The sequence below is a fragment of the Vipera berus genome, assembly GCF_964194415.1.
Source record: "Vipera berus genome assembly, chromosome: 2".
Lineage (NCBI taxonomy): Eukaryota > Metazoa > Chordata > Lepidosauria > Squamata > Viperidae > Vipera > Vipera berus.
In genome coordinates this window covers 176,136,881-176,156,159 of record NC_138203.1, presented here as the reverse complement: position 1 = coordinate 176,156,159, position 19,279 = coordinate 176,136,881, and the positions used below count along the sequence as shown (strand labels likewise).

Genomic DNA, 19,279 nt, shown 5'->3' with positions numbered 1-19,279 from the left:
AACCTCAAAGACGGTTCCACTCACATGAGTCCACTAACTAGGCAGCTCCACCCCCCACCCCCCACCCCACCCCCGGCCAGGCTTTGCTTGCTCCACCGCTTCTTCTAAACAGTTTGCCGGAACAGCATCAGACTCAGAACCAGTTTTATCCCAAGCCGTCACCCACACCGCTTCTCATCTTTGAAATCGGACTCCCCGTCAAAAATGTGGAGCACCCGGTATTAACGGGCTAAAATACTGGGTGCTCCGCATCTTTGAGGGTGAATCCGATTCCAGAGATGGGAAGCGGTGTGGATAGATGTATGCTCAGAGGGCATAATAACCCTGAGCAAGTTTTTTTTGTGAGACTGCACAAGAAGATCCAGAGATCTTCACACAAGTGACATTCAACCGTAGCGAAACCTCCCTAGTCCTGAACCGCCAAAGCAGCCACTCCGGAACCGGGCGAAGGGGCGTGTCCTCATTAGTTCTGCCCCCGCCTCTATTCAGAATCCCCTCTGAAAGGCAGATCCGCCTCTCTCTCTTTTCTCAAGCTCTTATTGGTTTCTGGGCACGTCGTTAACAACCCGGTGGGTGGGGGGACCGAGTTTGCCATTCGGAGAAGTTTGAGCTACAATCGAGAGCTCCACGTGTGGCAGCCGCCGGAGCAGCCGGGAAGAGAGAATCCCACCGGGAAGGTGACAGGCGAGCGCTTTGCTAAGAAGGACTTCCCGTCCGCCTGTCCAGCCGTTCGCGCAAGGTGAGGACATCCTCCCGCCGCACTCCTTTGCAGAAGAGCCTCTTTTGGGAGAGCGGGCAGCTTCTGCTGGCTTCCTGGAACCGACCGCCGTCGAGTCTTTCCATCTGTCTTCCGTCTTTTCCCTTCCACCGAAATCCAGAAAGTCCCGCCAGCCTTGGGGACCTTGGAGACGGAGTACCAAACCTGTACTCGGTCCCATCCCACCCTGGACTGGCGTTTCAAGAATGTAGAGATCATCCCGGCAGCCCAGATCTCCGCCTGGCTGGTCCGGAGAAGGGGGGAGATGTGTCAGCTGAAGATCCTCGCCCAGGTACTGAAGTTCCGCGTTCCGCCGGCTTCTCCGGATCCAGCAGCTTCTTAACTTCCCAGGATCTCCTCTGCCTGGCTGCGAATCCAGCAGAGCAGGAGAGCCGCTCGGAAGGCGGCCGCCAATTTTTCCACCGCTGAGTTGCGTTGCTTCTGGCTAGCTTGGCTTAGTATCCAGGCTGCCAACTCGACCCTGCCGAGACCCTCCCAGGCCCCCGCAGCTGGAGCGCGATGCTCCCGTCGCTGCCAGGCCCTGGCTTAATCCCCGCAAGGCAGCCTTCCCCTCCCCTTTCCCTTCGGCCCTTTTCGCCGTCGGAGCAGAAGCCCGCGGCTTGCCGCCAGCGCGCCGGAATGAGGCGCCCGTGAACTCCCCCGGTTGGGAGGAAGGGGCCACCCCAGCTCTCCTCGCCATCCTCACGGCGGCGGCTCCGGCTCCAGATCGCCCGTCCATGGGGCTGTCCGCTCCCCGCCGAGCGCAAAGCGGCTGAGAGGAGGGGGCGATGGCCCCGGCGCGGGGGCCCGCCTAGCATGGCCCGGGGAGGGACGCCCCCCGTCTCTTCCTCTGGCCCCGAGCCCCTGCCCCGCCGCGCCTTGCGGAAGCTGCTGCTGGTGCTGGGCTCCGTGCTCATGTCTCTCTACGCCAGCTATTGCCTAGCCGGGGCAGCGCGCGTCCTCACCCGGGATCCGGCCCCGATTCCCGTCGCTCAAGGCGAAGAGGCGGCTGGCACGCCCCGGGATCCCTTACTGCAAGCCCAGCCGGCGGGAGAAGGCAACAAGCGGCTGCCGCAAGCGGTGATCATCGGCGTGAAGAAGGGCGGCACCCGAGCGCTGCTCGAGTTTCTGCGGGTGCATCCGGATGTGAGGGCGGCCGGCGCCGAGCCGCACTTCTTCGATCGGAACTACGGCCGGGGACTCGCCTGGTACCGGTACGTACGTGGCTCCGGCTGCTCACGAATGGCGCCAGCAGGGCAGGGCTCCCAGCCTCCTTGGGTGTGCCGGGCGCGGCACGAAGGGCGCCCGGGCTTCCCTTCCTCTCCTTCCCTGGGTGGTTGGGATAGCTTGGAAAACTCGCTGGGAAACCAGCGGCGGCCTCCCTTTTGCTTTTCCGAGTTGCCCAGCTCTAAATTTAGAGCTTCGTTGACAGCCAGCCTCACACATCCAGTAGAGAGAAGAAGCCAGGATCCGCATCTGGGAGGAATTCTCTTCAGCTCTGTCCGATGAATATCCACACTAAACGTGTGCATCCCGGGCATTGTTGGCTTCTTGGTAGGCGAAACCGAGCAGGCTGAGAGGGAACCAAGGGGTGAAGTGATGGGAAGTGCGATTGTTTCTGAGCACGTGCAAAGTTATCTTTGGTCTCGTTCAGAAATGTAGGTATGTGTTCCTGCGTTGAAATAAGCTTGGTATTCAGGGAGAAAAGGGCATCTGGATCTCTAAATATCTTGGGTTTGTGTATATGTCTTTGGGATTCTTACAGGGTGTATTCTCAAGTAATCCAGTAGAAAACTGCCTTTTACAACTCGGTCCTAGCAAATCCCACTCCCTCGTATTTTACATACTCACCACCTCCTTTTTCCTTCTAGGGTTATTAAGTCTGTAATCCTTTCTTTCCTATAGTTCCAGGGCAGCCTCTGCATTGGGATGATCTCTTATCTCTTATTCTTATCAAGTAGATAAGAAATCATCCCAATCATTAAGGTCCACCTGGGGACCTTGATTTCTAACCCCTCCCCACAAAAAAACCCCACACATATAACTTCATTACTTCTTCCCTTAAATTCAACTCCCTCAGTTCTCTTTGTCCGCTTGTCCTCTGCCCCCCCTCCCCTTAAGCAGTAGCCCTCCCCCTACCGCTGTAATGTCCTGGGACCCATTCTTAAACTCACCTTCGTCTTCCTATCTAGCAACCTCCTTTATAAAATATTAGAAGAGGAAATTGTCTGCAACATTTATCCCAAACCCTCATGTCAAGCCTGCTATTTGGTCCATGATATTCTACAGGAAGAGAAAGAAGCTGTAGGCAGAGTTTATTTATTTTATTCTGTTGAATGAATTAAGAGGTAAGAGCATGTTTAGAACTTACTTTCTCCAACCCCAAATACCACCCTCATCCCTGTCTGTGAACTCTTCAACCCATGGCTCTTAGTTCATTCTTGTGCCCAGTATGGCATTCCCTGCACACACAAACACGCACACGCCACTCCAAATATCTTCCAAAACTAGTTCTTGATATTAGGGCTACCAAACCTGGGCTATAATAATCTAATCATGAGATGGTATTAAAGAGGGATGGGAGGTTTTATATATATATATATATGCTGGTGATGACCTATAAAGCCCTGAATGGCTTGGGTCCAGGATATCTGAGGGAACACCTGCTGCCAGCATCAAGCTCCCTTCGTCCTGTGCGCTCCCACAGGGAGGGTCTTCTCAGGGTGCCGCCGATAAAAGACTGTCGGCGGATAACACCCAGGGGAAGGGCCTTCTCTGTGGGTGCGCCTGCCCTCTGGAACCAGCTGCCCGTGGAGCTTAGGACTGCCCCCGACCTCCGCACATTTCGCCGGGACCTGAAAACCTGGCTCTTTGAGCTCTCCGGCCCAGGCTGAGAATTTTTTAACTGGGGTTTTAATTCTAGGGATGATTTAATCTTTTTTAATTTGTTTTTAACTTTTGTATTGGTTGTTTTAAATGCCCTGTAAACTGCCCTGAGTCCTTCGGGAAAGGGCGGTACATACGCTGGCTCTTCGGCTTTGAAACGGAGATGAGCACCGGCCCCTAGAGTCGGAAACGACTAGCACGCATGTGCGGGGGAACCTTTACCTTTACCTTTATATATATATATATATATATATATATATATATATATATATATATATATATATATATATATATATATATATATATATATATATATGATTTATATACCGCCCTTCTCCTAGAGGACTCAGGGCGGTGTATCTGTCTGTCTGTCTGTCTGCTATCTATCTATCTATCTATCTATCTATCTATCTATCTATCTATCTATCTATCTATATCTTGCCCTTTACTGGAGATTTGGACTTTGGGGCACAGAGCTGGTAGCACTAATAAAAAAAACCCATGGCTCCACAAACTCCTTGAACAAACTGTATAGATTCCAATATATAAGTTTTACCAGCTGAAGTGGTCCAACTGGTTTCAGATTGTCAGCTTGGCTCTTTCACCTACTCTGATCATCTTGTATAAATACTGCAGACAAATTAAATTGACCTGCAGACTTGTCCATTCCAGTAAATAAATCCTTAAGTAAACTACATTCCTTCCATGAATCTACTTTCCCCGCCCCCACAAGCCATCAACCCTGTTCATATCTGACTTTTTTCAGCATCAGCATTGGAAGTAACCTTGCACTGTATCTGTCCCAAGGTGTCTTCATCCTTATCTTCAGAGGTAAAGAAGAGGTGTGTGAGCATGAACAACAAAAATAATTAATCAAGGTCTCCATTGGGATGAGAAGGGAACAGGCAGAAAAAGAGATAGGTACTAAACAAATATTTCAGTGCAGGAAGTTTTCACCAACAATATAGTGAGTGCCTGTATGAAATGACTTAGTACTTGGGAGGAGATTGAAGAGAGATGCTTTTAATTTGGATGTGTATTCTAATGAACCAATATTTGTCCATATATGTTTACATTTTGAGAGGCAGGCAATATAGAAATCTGATTTTACATCATCAGCAGCTAGATTCACATCGCACAAATTACCCATAGTTTGCTCAATTAGACCAATTTTCTGAATCATGCAGTCAGCTAAAATGTGGATTACATTTTTTTTATTACATTTATATCCCGCCCTTCTCCGAAGACTCAGGGCGGCTTACAAGCTTAGCAGTAGCCTTCATTCTATGTATATGCCTGCTTGTTAGGGCTTTCACACACACCCCAAGCGGCATTTTTACAAAGTCAGCTTATTGCCCCCAACAATCTGGGTCCTCATTTTACCTACCTCGGAGGGATGGAAGGCTGAGTCAACCTTGAGCCTGGTGGGATGCGAACCTGCACTAATTGCAGGCAGCTGGTGTTACTTAAGGAGGCATCAGCCCACTGCTCCACCAAGGCTATGTGACTTTTCAACCTTTTCGCCCATTGTACCACTTTTAGGATATGGCAATATCCAAGTACCACCAGTCGCCTAGCAAGGTGTCAAAAACTTGATGACCAAAAAAAAAAAAAAGGAAAAAAGTGATGAAGTACAGGTAGTCCTCAACTTATAACAGTTTGCTTAGTGACTGTTCAAAATTACAATGGCACTGAAAAAAGTGCCCCCCAAGCCACAGCCGAGCAAGACACCTGCCTGCCCGCCTGGCAGAGCTCTTCCTCCTGTCCGAGGTTTTCATTGTTGTGAGCATTTCTGTTGAGGATTGGCAGAGGGGGTGGGGTGGGGGGTGTTTGGTTATTATCTCCCCCATCTGCTGGGTGGCTGCAGCAAGTTTTGGTCCCTTCACATGACCCTGGGACACTGTAACCATCATAAATATGAATTAGTTGCCAAGCATCTGAATGTAAATCACAAGACCCTGGAGATGCTGCAACATTCCAGCTGATCGGTGCTTCTTCTGGGCTCAGCAGAAGCGCCAGGATCAGTGCCGAGCTCCAGCTGGAGCCTGGTGCTGATCCTGGCACTTCCACTGAGCCCTGACAGCTCTGAAGAAGCGCTGATTTGGGGGCTTTCGGTGAGCCCTGACAGCCCTGCAGCTCCAGCCATCTCTCGTTCAGGCTTGTGCGGTGCTGCCACCAGTTCAGCTCATCCCCCCGCTGCTACCACTTTTCTAGGATGGTCATGTACCACCTGCCAGGTGCCAATGTACCACAGGTGGTGCCCGTACCACTTTGAAAAGCCCTGCTCTGCAAGAAAGATACTGTTGTTAGTGACTCCTTCCTTCTTTCCTTCTCCTTCCTTCCTTCCTTCCTTCCTTCCTTCCTTCCTTCCTTCCTTCCTTCCTATTAGCGGAATAGAAAAGTTTTATATGATTTGACTTTTACTCCTAGATTTAAAAATCCAAAGTAAGGCTTGCTGATTTTTAAAAACTGTAAGTGTAAAAATTAATTTATCATTTCAAGTATATGTGCCTGATCTCCCTCACCCCCTCCCCTGCTTTGGACAACATTTGGACAGATGGTAAGAAATTAGTGCAATTAAACGCCTTTCTTCTCTTGTAAATATTTCAGCAGTGCTATTTGCTCTCTTAAGATACTCAGAGTAACAGTAAAATAAACTTTTGCAGAAAATTTCTGCTACTTTCCAAACTATCTTTCTAAGGATTGTAAAGCGCAGTTTAGAGAATTTAATTGAAATCAGTAAAATTTAAATTAATCAATTGTCTCAGTAAAAACCAAACACTATTAACTTTCCTTGGGTTGGGACATATGGTTTTCAATCAATAATTGATAGTGGAGTCAGATGTTCATTTTACGAAGAGCCAGATGTCTTTAAGAGCCTAGGAAACTGTTTATAAAGAGTCTGTCTATTGGTCTAGTTAACTCAGTCCTGGCTCCTCTTCTTTAACTAAAAAGAGTCCAGCTATCAATTTTCCCAGCCTTCTATGGAAAGCTCTCTCTCTCTCTCTCTCTCTCTCTCTCTCTCTCTCTCTCTCTCTCTCTCTCTCTCTCACACACACACACACACACACACACACACACACACACACAAATATATCTGAACAAATGTGTGTGTGTATGTGTGTGAAACTTGGGAATTCCTGTGTGTAAAAGACTTGCTTTATCACTCTCCAGTAGTTCTTCCTTATTTCAATTTCTATTCACTCAAGTGTCAATATTTTGTGTCTGAATAAAAGTATTATAATTGGGAATGGGTGTTTGTAGGGTACAATTGTAGAAGTGTTGCAATCCCACTGGGGAAAAAAAATGATGGATAGCCCTGTCTCCATTTCCTATTTCTCATTAAGATTGTTCAGACAGAACTTCGCTCTGCAAGCTGAAGCAGCAACTTATGAGCACTCCACTCCACTTTACTCCACAGGTTGTCCTCGTAGGCATCCACATTGTGTTCCTGTGTACCCACAGTGGTGTTAGTTTTCAGCAGCTTTCCTGCAGCTGAGCTGATCAATGTCTGGCTCCAACTCCTGAGCTGCAAAGACTAATGTTAATTCCTAAAGTGGCAGCAGGTGCTTTCTCATTTGGTACATCCTTACTCCTTAACTCTTCCTGTTCTGGGCTAAAGTCAGAGCACCTTGCTGTTTGCAATCACTATGCTAGGGCTGGCTTTGTGTTCAAGAAAATAGGATACAGGGAAAAGGCTGCAATCCACCTTTTACACTGCCCTGTTAGTCGACTCGCAAAAGCCAGGACTGCACTTGGGAAGTACAATCATAGAATCATGGGGCTAGAAGGGACAATTATGGGGCTGGAAGGGACAACAAAGCCAGGTAATCCAACCCCTTGCAATTTGCAGAAAAGAATGACCTAGGACTGGTAGACAGTCCCAGTGTTTTGCTAATGTTCCTGCCAATGTTTTTCCTTGTATTAAAATAAATCTGGATAACTATAACTTAAGGCCATTATCTCTATGCATTGTCCAGTATAGACACTGACAAGGTAAATTTTGATAGGAATGATCTGGTGGTGATCTGTAGTTACCCTAAACTTGCTATTATGGTGTGTGTGTATGTGTGTTGAAAAGATTCTTGTCCTAAATGTCAATTGCCTTGTACTTCCTAGTAATTACATGTTAGGAAAGCTGGCATAATATAGTACAGAAGAGTTAACAGCCTTGCTGACAGAGAGTTGTATTCTCAAATTCTGGGAGTTCTAGTTTCAACATCTGGAACCACATCTAGATGGTCCTGAGCTAGAACAGACTGGCATAGTATCTAGGTTGCTAGACTTGCCTGGGAATGGACACACACATTTTCCATCCGTATTCTGAGGGCAGAGAGTAGTGTAAACTAGGCACATGTTTATGCTGAGCCAAAAGAGAATGCTTTGAATCAATATTTTGATAGTAGTAGAAAATGTTTTCCCCCAGGGTTTTTTTTAAAATAGGCACAAGTGATTTGAATACTACTTTTAAAAAAAAATTACTAACAGAGTGAGAGCTTGATTAATTTGCCTTGTCCTTAGGAACATCACCATGCAGCTTAAACATATTACCTGCAAATTATTAGACTGCTTTCCTGGTCACTGATAATTGATTCAAAACACTGTGATTAAATGAAATCTTACACACAAAGAACTCTGACTTACCATGACTAAGCAACTGGTTTGTCACTCAGGGGCTCCTCCTATAAGGGGGAGTGGCTAAACAAACTGTGTTAGAAGTACTTTCCAAGGTTTGCTTAACATCTTCTGGCTTGTTCTTCTCCTAACAAGCTTGTTAGGAAGTAACACTGCAGTCTTTCTTCTTTTGATGGCATGCTAAACAAACCACAGAAGGAGCTTCTTGGGAGAAGCCAAGTGGAAACAATGGAGGTGTTCACAGCAGGCGGAAATGTTGGCTTAGTAACATATGTGAATGCAGCCAATAATGAATAATGCCAAGTAGTCTGGATGTACTCATTCTCCCATCACCTGCACAGCATTATCCTTTGTAGTGTTTTATAGAATTGTATGAACATAATAGCTCAAAATGTTTTCTTGATTTTGTTTTTGAACATTTTGGGGGGAAAATTTGGATAACAGTCTCCCTCTCTGACGGCTGATATTTTTGTTGTGCTCTGATCTGGCTCACATATCATGGTAAGACATAAGGTAGTTGATTTGATATTGGCTTAGTGTAGTGTATGAATACAACTAATACAAATGTGTTCAGTAAACCATGGTTAACCAATTCACAATTCATTTTGAGCCAGCCACAGTGAGCAAACCCTAGTTTACCATTTGGCATGTAATATAAACTCAGACAATTGTGTTTATTAATGCAGTAATCCTTTAATTAAAGAAATCACTGTGTCACAGTGTAATGCAATCTCAGCAAATGCATTCTTTCTGATATAGCTTATTTTGACAAAATACTTAAAGCTACTTTGATTCACAGGTTCACAATGATGGGTTTACCAGAGCAGATCGAGGATTACTTTAGAGCTGAAGTGTTAATGCTGGCTGCCAATTTAAATCCATACTCTGCTTGGGAGGAAAAGTGATGACTTCTAGGAAAAACATATTCATGCTTTCAGTGTTTCTGGAGATATTAACCACATCTCCATCACTGTCTACACTGGAACTGCCAGCAAACTGATTACAGAGTGTATGTCCTAGTTTTCTGCTTTGCTTCCACTCTACACCCAGGTACATAACCATCAACAACTTTAGTACTCCCACTCCGAGAGCACAGAAGCCTCTCTTAAAACATTCATACCTCTTATTTGTTCTGTTTTTAGCAAAACATTAATACTGGATAGGCTGGCCAATAAGTTTTGAGATCCATGTAACTCAGCAGGGAGGATACTTGGACAGGATACCCCATAGCCCATTGATGAAAATGTTGTTTTGACAAGAAACCATGGTGGGATGGACTAGCAAATCTGCCATAAATGTCCCTGATAAAAGCAATCCCTGGTGGTTCTCTGGACTCAGAACAGAAGATGTAGAACTCTGACTCCACCCAGGAAGAACATCCCCATGTTCTCTTTAAAAATCACACTGGAGAATAAAGAGAGACGGTTCCCAAATCTTCAGCACACCTTGCAAAGTCCAAAGAGCAGGAGCCTAATTACCGTACCACGTTAGATATCCTAGGACATGGGTGTCAAACTCGCCGCGTTACGTGATGTGTCGCAACGTATTGTGACTTTTTTTTTTTGCATTGCCGAAGCTGGGGTGGGCATGGTCTCTGCATGATGTAACCAGCCCGTGGGCCAGCAGTTTGACACCCCTGTCCTAGGACTTTCATCTGTCTTCCCCAATAACATAGCCATAGAATCCAGGAGCATAGCAAAGGAGCACTAATTGGAAGGGATTGCTCATGTTTTATATGCATGGACCTGACTCTTTGAGGAAAGGAGTCAATACTCAACTTCCTGGGTATACAAAAATATAAATATTCTCTCATTGAGACCAAGTGATATCCAAATAGTTCTCTTGGGAACAACACAGAAACAGTAGCCATTGCTGTTTTCAGGGATTTTTTTTTCAATTGCCTAATCTATTCTACACTTCTGGGATTAAATCTGAAGGTTTTGCTTGTTTTTGAGATAAGTCATGATCATCTAAATGCTTCCACCTGCTGCAACTTGCTCCCATACTGACCCCACTTAGGTCTACTTACACATGCCAAATGTGCCCTGCCCAGCAGCGCATGTGCCCATTCCCAGATCCATTTTGTGACACTGAAAACCTGGAATATATGTGCCATGGACCTGTTGTATAGGTCAGCTGCATTCTTCCTAGGAACACTGGAAAAGAAAGTGATACAGTATGTCATTCTACTTCAGCCCTTCCTCCCCCCATCAGATTATTCCATCATGGTCATGAGATGGGCCTCCGTCCTGGCTTACATAGAAAATATACAACATGGGACCGAACTCAGTAGAAGAATTTCCCAGAAGTTGTGAATGCTCCAACATTGGAAGTTTTTAAGAGACTGGACAACCATTTATCTGAAATGGTATAGGGTTTCCTGCCTGAGCAGGGGTTGGACTAGAAGATCTCCAAGCTCCCTTCCAACTGCATTATTATTATTATTATTATTATTATTATTGTTGTTGTTGTTGTTTTTGTTGTTGTTGTTGTTGTTGTTGTTGTTGTTGTTGTTTTTGATCATCACACAGCCAGATGTTCAGACTGGATTTGGCATTTTTGTCTACCTATCGAGTCCTTACCAAGGACCTGGGATAGGCAGATGTGAATGTTTGATGGTATTACAGATATTGTCGCAGGATGGAATCAGTTCCTACTAAGGCCGCCTTTTGCAATTGACTAATGGCAAATTTGTCAATGCCAGTGGTGTTCAAGTGGTGCTCCAGTTGTTTTGGGATTGCACCCAAGACGCCTATTATTATTGGTACTACCTTTGTTTGCCTTTGCCACAAAAGTCTTTCTATTTCTATTTGTAGGTCTTTGTATTTTGTTATCTTCTCCAGTTCTTTCTCATCTGTTCTGCTGTCTCCAGGCACTGCCACATCCACTATCCAGACTTTTTTAGCTTTCTTATTGACAATTGTTAAGTCCGGGGTGTTATGCTGCAGGTGCTTGTCTGTTTGAATTCTGAAGTCCCAGAGCAGTTTAACTTTATCATTTTCTATTACTTTCTCTATTTTATGATCCCACCAATTTTTGCTTACAGGCAAATGATATTTTTTGCAGATCTTCCAAATGCACCATTGTTGCTACTTTGTCATGCCGCTGCTTGTAGTCAGTCTGTGAGATCTTCTTGCAGCAGCTTACCAGGTGGTCCACTGTTTCTTAAGCTTCTTTGCATAGGCGGCACTTACTGTCTGTTGCTGTCTTCTCAATTTTGACTTTGTATGCATTTGTCCTTAAGGCTTGCTCTTGTGCAGCCAGAATTAGTCCCTCGATCTCTTTCTTCAACTTTCCTGCTCTTAGCCATTGCCAGGTCTTGTTATTACCTGCTTTCCCAGCTATTTTTTTTAATGTACTGGCCATGTAGTGCTTTGTCTTCTCATGCCTCTATTCTGTTCTTCATTTGGTCTTTCTTGTAGGCTAGTTTGGTCTCTCCAGTATTCAGTAAGCCTTCCTGATATATTAATTTCAGTGCATCTTCATCATTGTCCTTCAGATGTTCTTCCAAAGCCATTTTTATTTCTTCAACCATCTGATGCACTTGCAGCATTCCACGTCCACCTATTTGCCTTGGTAGATAGAGTCTGTCAATGTCACTGCATGGATGAAGGGCATGATTCATTGTCATTATTTTTCTGGTCTTCCTATCCATTGCTTTTAGTTCTGCTTGAGTCCAGTCCACTATTCTAGCTGTGTATCTAATGACTGGAATTGCCCAGGTGTTGATTGCCTTCACGATATTTCCTCCATTGAGTTTGGACTTTAAGATCTTCACTCTCTTGATGCATTTACCTCTAATCTTTTTCTTGACTTCAGTGTGCTTGATGTTGTCAGCTTGAAGGATACCCAAGTATTTGTAGTAATCTTCCTCATCCAGACTCTTAATGTTATTTTTGTGGAGCATCTTACCTCCTTCAGTTTTTACTATTTTTCCTTGTTTGAGAGTAAGTGTGGCACATTTGTCCAAGCCAAACTCCATTGCAATATCTTGGCTATATATACGGACAGTGTTCAGCATCAATTCTATTTCAGATTATGTTTTTCCATACAGCTTCAGATCATCCATGTAAGGGAGGTGGGATAGTCTGGCAGATGTTTTTGATGTTTGTTTGCCATGTCCTGAGTTATTCAGTATTGTTGACAGAGGAAATAGTAAATAGTAGTGGTGATAATGAATCTCCTTGAAATATTCCTCTCTTGATATTAACCTCTCCCAGTCTTTCACCATTGACCTGCAACTGTCTTCCATTGTGCCATTGATCTTCTATTATTATTATTATTATTATTATTATTATTATTATTATTATTATTATTATTATTATTATTATTATTATTATTATTATTTTATTATTATTATTATTATTATTATTATTATTATTATTATTATTATTATTATTATTATTATTATTATTATTTTATTATTATTATTAAAAAGTCTGTGAATGGAATTTACAACAAAAATAAAAGATCATGAGGTAACAGCTAGATTGCACATGTGCAATTGGTTATCATGGAGTGGAAGACCAAAAGAATTGAGCCAATGTTCAGGTCTCAATCCCCCATTACAAGACACTGAGAAAACAGGGCTGCAGAAATAAAGAGATGGAAAATACTTCTTTTGGAAAGATCTTCCTCTCATTCCACCTCTGAGAGGTTTCCTAGCTCTTGAAACAATAAAATAAAAAAAAAATCTGAGCCCTCTTTCTGCCATTCCACTGGCATAGTGTTCCTCTACTGACTCCTCACTTAGTAGTTCTCCTGAAAAGGACTGTTCTTTCCATTTTCTGCAGCTGGGGTTCCAGCAAGTCTTCAGTCATGACCAATCCGCTCATTGATTTAAACAAAGCAATTTCAGAATGGGAGAGTTTTGTTTTTTTAAAAAAATAAGGCTTTTGGGTATAGAAGTTACCTGAGAAGATAACTTTAATCAAATCCAATCAAATATTTTTAATGGGCTCCATTTTTCATTCCTCAGAAAAAAAAAGAAGAAGCCACAGTGAGGAAATAAACAAGAAAGCCATAGGGTAATTGCCTTATTTGCAATTTGCAGATGCTTCTCCCACGTGCTTCTGTCATTTGAAGTTAATAAAGTTGTATCCTCTGGCAAGTTAATATGAAAATAGCTTGTTGGCTCAGCAAGCAATTTGTCTTTGTTGCATGGCAAAAATGGTTTGTTTCCCATCAAGCAGACAGGAGTAAAACAAAAGGGCTCCCGAGCTGGGATCAGTATACATTTAGCAATGAAAGGTCCATGTTATCATCAGAAATCTTTCACATTAGAGGGTCAGGACAGGAATATTTAGGTTGCAGTTGTATGATTACCAGCTATGGGAATCAAACTTGGTGGAATGTATGTCCAAGTGAAAACGGGTGACAATTGTTTTTCCCCTTAGAAATATATCCAATTTGCATTTACCATATGATAAGTCAACCCAAAACATGTGCATGCTGAAATGTATTTTTCAGAATTCTTCGTGTTTCATAAATATATAGAATAATGTGAGTATTGAAAAAGGTCCTTACTGAACTAGAGTAATTATATTAAAGTATGCACACGAACACATTTCATTAGATGGAAAACTCAGAAAAAGTGCACACAGTGAAGTGTGGATTAAGAAAAAATGTGTGCAAAAATGTATATAAATGTCCTTCTCCAATACCAATGTAAACAAATGTAGCCCAAACTGGATTTTAGAAATTGGGCAACATTTGGGAAATAACAAGAAAATGATAGTGAGCATACTGATAAATAATCACTATTAGTTTTCTTTTTTTCATATTCAGTTTTCTCTAAACTTTTGTTATAGAATGTATAATGATGGAGGCAAGAATAAAGTAAATTATGGGGAGCAGTGTATCTTTTTTCTCTGAAGTTGGTATCTTGGGTCCAATGGGACTTCACCATTGGACTATCAAATTCAATGTGATTGCAGATATAATCACCTAGCTAAAAGAAGTTTCCTGCAGTGAAAAATGGGAGAATGGCATATGACTGGATGTCAATTTAAGTCCTTTTAATCCTACAGAGGCTGTGATATATAGATGGTTTTTAGAGAATAAAACCTTTTTACTCCTGAAACCTGAGACTGTCTGTGGAAGGATATTTTCTTAACTGTGCAGTTATCCTATTTTACACGCTTTGAAAGAGGATCAAAAAATGAAACATTTAAAGGTCTGAGGTTTTTCACGTGTATTTTTAAGTATTTTTTCTAGACTTGGAAAATTAACACCTGAATCTGGAGACCCTGCATGGACATAATTTCTGGCAGCTATCCAGTGAAATCGCTTATCTTGTGATCCTAAAGAAACATAGCATATAGAGTATTTCATTGCCATTAATGCAATATCTTACAGAGGAAATACTTTTGTACAGTGTGCAGCCTCAGAAATGTGCCAGCGGAGAATGCAGAAGCAAATACACATTTAGTAAATAATAATTTTTGAAGTTTTCACAATTTTTTGATAAATGTATTTATCTTGAAAAAAACATTTCAATGTGAGGGCAGTTTCACTGTACCCATCGTACAATAAAAGGAAACTCAGACAATAAGCCTGCTGTTAAGAGTACATACCTCCATTCTTTTTTTAACATAGGCTATAAGAGCTTATCTTGAGAGAAGATGTTGTGTGACAATGTGATATAATTCATTACCAACACCACTACCCATCAGGAATGTACATACTTCATATGGCTCCTTTTCAGGTTGTAGTACAAGAGGAACAAAATGTGAAGGCTGGCTTTTGGCTGTATTTGAAAGTGCATTGGGAAATGTGTTTTTCAAGAGCATTGATTTCTTGATTAAACATTCGTTTATTCATCATTCAGGTTTCTTTTTAAGTTCTGCTTTTGATCATGATCTTGTTGGTTGGTTGTTGGTACAAATATGAGAGCCAATTAGTTGAAGTAGTTAAGATATAGGCTAGAAAGCAAGAGACTGTGAGTTTAGAGTTCCATGAAAGCCAGCTGGGTGACTATCTCTCTCTCTCTCAGCCCTAGGAAGAAGACAGGGCAAACTACTTCTATAAATCTTGCCATGAAAACTGCAATAACTCATCCATGAAGTCACCAGAGTCAGGAATGGGTCATAGAAAAAAACCTGCCCATGGTAGGTTCTCTGACACCTGAGACCTAGCTAAAAGATTGGCAAAATTTGGCTTGATTATTTCAACTATGTTGTAACCTGCCCCTAGCTTAGCTTGTCTACAGATTGGATATTGATCTCAGCGGGGACGGTATTTGTTACATGTAAACAGGTGTCTCTATGGAATAACCACCTATCGTGTCCGATGGGGTATGGATCACTGTGATGCCACTTGTCTTCTAAAATGCTGTTCCTGAAACCTCGGTATGAGAACATACATCTGCTAATGTTTTATCAATTAGATTCCTGGGAATTGGAGAGTCAGCTATTTTTTTTATACAATTATTTTTCAGGGACCTAGTGTGCAAGAACGTACCTCTCTTCAGCAACACAATGACTGGAATGTGAAGAAATATATGAAAAAAAACCTATGATTTGAGCTTCATGATTTCTTTTTGGTTTTTTTTTGGGAATAAGTAGATAAGTTGGGAGACTACCATTTCAGTGGATGTGAATCTGAGATGGACATGTCCTTAGTAAATTCTGGATTGACCTTGATGGGATTATAAAGAGGTTGAATGAAATAAGCAGTTCTACTCTACATTTAGCAAAATTAGTTAATCTATTTGACAAAAGAGCCTTGGTGGAGCAGTGGGCTAATGCCTCCTTAAGTAACACCAGCTGCCTGCAATTAGTGCAGGTTCGCATCCCACCAGGCTCAAGGTTGACTCAGCCTTCCATCCTTCCAAGGTAGGTAAAATGAGGACCCAGATTGTTGGGGGCAATTAAGCTGACTTTGTAATAATGCCGCTTGGGGTGTGTGTGAAAGCCCTAATAAGCAGGCATATATATAGAATGAAGGCTACTGCTAAGCTTGTAAGCCGCCCTGAGTCTTCGGAGAAGGGCGGGATATAAATGGAATTAAAATAAATAAATAATAAAAAATAACAATCAGAACCAGCCACGCATCAAAGCCTTTGCTTAGCAGAATTCATGAAAGAACTCAGAATTCTGATGCTGGGAAATTCTGGACACACAGGTGTATCCAGAGTTAAACTGCAAGCTTTGTTGAATGCCCATACACAAAATGTAGTGTTTGCTAATCAACCTGGATCAGTTTGAAAGGATTTAAACAAATCCAGAGTGGACACACATATTGGTGGCCATCAGTCATATTGATTATGTATTCTTCAGTATCAGAGGCAGCGTCCTCCACCGTGTTAGTCTGTAGACATTATTTATTTATTTAATTAGTTTTCTATACCGCCCTATTCCCGAAGGACTCAGGGCGGTTTACAGGGCAGGAAAACAGTTCTGAAATTCTGTCCTGTGTATGAGCTTTTTGCAGGGTTCATTCTGACCATCTGGAGAACCGTTCATTTTTTTTTTGCTTAGTGCTGAAATATCAGCTTTAGACATGGAGCACTTCATCATCAACTATCAACCTATTTTTTAAAAGACTTTTTTCTCTCTCAAAATACAATTCTTTCCTTTTTTTTAGAAAAATATATCTTGTGGATAATTGAGTTTCTGCATGCTCTTGAGTTGTGTGTACAGTATATATATGCCTTCTATCCATTTTCCTTATAGATAGGCCTTTAATAATTGAGCCCAAAACTTCTGTGGCTAAGTGAGACATTTGTTAAATGAATTTTGCCCCATTTTATGACCTTTCTTGCCACAGTTAAATGATCAGTACAGTTGTTAAATTAATGACATGGTTTGTTAAGTGAATCTGGTTTCACATGACTCTGGGACACTGCAACTGTCGTAAATATGAGTCGCCAAGTTTTGAATTTTGATCACATGACCATGGGGATGCTGCAATGTTGTAAGTGTGAAAAACGGTCATAAGTTACTTTTTTTCAGTGCCATTGTAACTTTTGATGGTCACTAAATGAACTGTTGTAAGTCAAGGATTACCTGTATTTGCCTTCATCTGTTCCTGGAGCTGGTACCTTTTGGTAGATGATCAGAGTTTGTCTTCCAGTTCCCCAGTGTAGCTGCTATAGTAACATCTATTTATAGTAACAACTACTATGGTGCTGGAGAAGACTCCTGTGAGTCCCTTGGACTGCAAGGCGATCAAACCGGTCAGTCCTAGAGGAGATCAATCCTGACTGCTCTTTAGAAGGCCAGATCCTGAAGCTAAAACTCAAATACTTTGGCCACCTAATGAGAAGGAAGGACTCACTGGAGAAGAGCCTAATGCTGGGAAAGATTGAGGGCAATAGAAGAAGGGGACGACAGAGAATGAGGTGGCTGGATGGAGTTACTGAAGCAGTAGGCGTGAGCTTAAATGGACTCCAGAAGATGGTAGAGGACAGGAAGGCCTGGAGGAACGTTGTCCATAGGGTCACGATGGACACGACTTCGCAACTAACAACAACAACTGGGAAGAACATCTGCTTACAAGGTTGCCAGTATGTTACAATGTTACTTCCACAACTTAGAGGGGCTTTTAAATTCAAAGAGGCATAGCAGCTTAGCGACTAGGAAGTGACTGGAAATTTCAGTGCACTTCTTACATTTGTTACACAGTACTCAATCTTCCTTTGTATAACACTCAAAGTTTTATCTTTGGTTTCTGCAAATCTGCACACTCACAAATACATAGTTTGGAAACATGGAGGAAGCAATTAGCAATTTGTTCCATGCCCTTTAGTTATGGGGTAGGATTTCTGTTACTTAACCATTGATGATATCTCCCAAGGTTACATCCCAAGCTAGGATGAGTATTTTTTTGCTGTTGATTAGATGAAAGAGAAAGATAATGAATACCAGGAGAACTTGAGTGTTGACTACATTTTGAGGTTCATGAGATGACTGTAGATCAATTTCAAACTTCTTTTTGAAGGTTTTAGGGAATGGAAATTCAGGTTTTCTGGAGGAAATCTTAATTTATCAATATTTTTCAAGTGTCTTCTGCAATACATTTTGAGGATTGGAATTACAAAATGTGGGGTTTTCCCCCCTTCTTCAAAATATAAACACTGTTATGTTTGGAGTAATTTGATATTTTTAACAGTACAAAGGAAAGGAAATATCAGAATTATAACTTCCATGATAAAAGCTAGAAATACCTCTTAAACAAAAATGTTAAATGTGGAGGAGATCAACCCCATTTTCTTTGGTATACTTTTTGGAATGATGATGATGATAATGATGAATTAAATGTATTATGGCTGCTCCCTCCAATAGACTCTTGGCAGCAAATTCAATTACATAATTCAAACAGTTAAAACATAATAGAAAATGTGACAGTCCACATGAACAACAACACTGACAATAAAACATAACAGGAGCCTCACAAACATACTAACTGCAGGCTTGTGAACAGAGACAGCTTTTAAGGACTTTCTGGAATACCAGGAAATTAGGGCCCTTATGTATCTCGTGGGACAGGATGCTGTTCCAGAGGTTGAGGGGGGGGGGCAGCAACAGAGAAGGCCCATTTCCTCTGTCCTGCAAGATGACAATGTTTAATTGAAGGAACCTGAAGCACACCCACTCTGCCCGAACGTACTCTAGCTAGCCGACCTAAACTTCTGGCTTATTGTCTGTGTGTCTTTCCAAACTCTCTGATAGTCAGCACAAAAGACCCATTTGTAATGAGGCTCAGCACAATTAAACTATACTGATGTAGTCTGTGCATATTTATGTTAAAATATATTAGCAGAACCCCGTGTTAGGAATATGCAATTAGAAGACAGCAGTCTTTAACATCAGCCTCTAGTTCGCTTTTCCGTTTAATTAACAGAAGAAGACAACAGCGACCCCTACAGTTTTAAGCAGATTAGGAACGATAGCTAGTACAATAAGGAAAGATGAAGTACGGTAAGTTTTTTTTTTAAGAAAAGGAAAAAGAAAAGGAAAAAAAAAGCCCAGGAAGATCTCCATGTTTCTTTTTCAATGG

General features: G+C 42.2%; 1 protein-coding gene across 1 annotated transcript in view; it reads left to right on the top strand.

The window, feature by feature from the left end:
* Window positions 1–1,573: 1,573 nt before the first annotated feature.
* LOC308661530 (heparan sulfate glucosamine 3-O-sulfotransferase 3A1-like) overlaps window positions 1,574–19,279 on the top strand; it is a gene marked incomplete at both ends in the record, with an annotated part of 98,916 nt that continues 81,210 nt past the window's right edge. Inside the window, one exon of the mRNA XM_081316486.1 lies at window positions 1,574–1,971. Coding sequence (XP_081172612.1) covers window positions 1,574–1,971 — 398 coding nt within the window. The remainder of the gene's footprint in view (window positions 1,972–19,279) is intronic.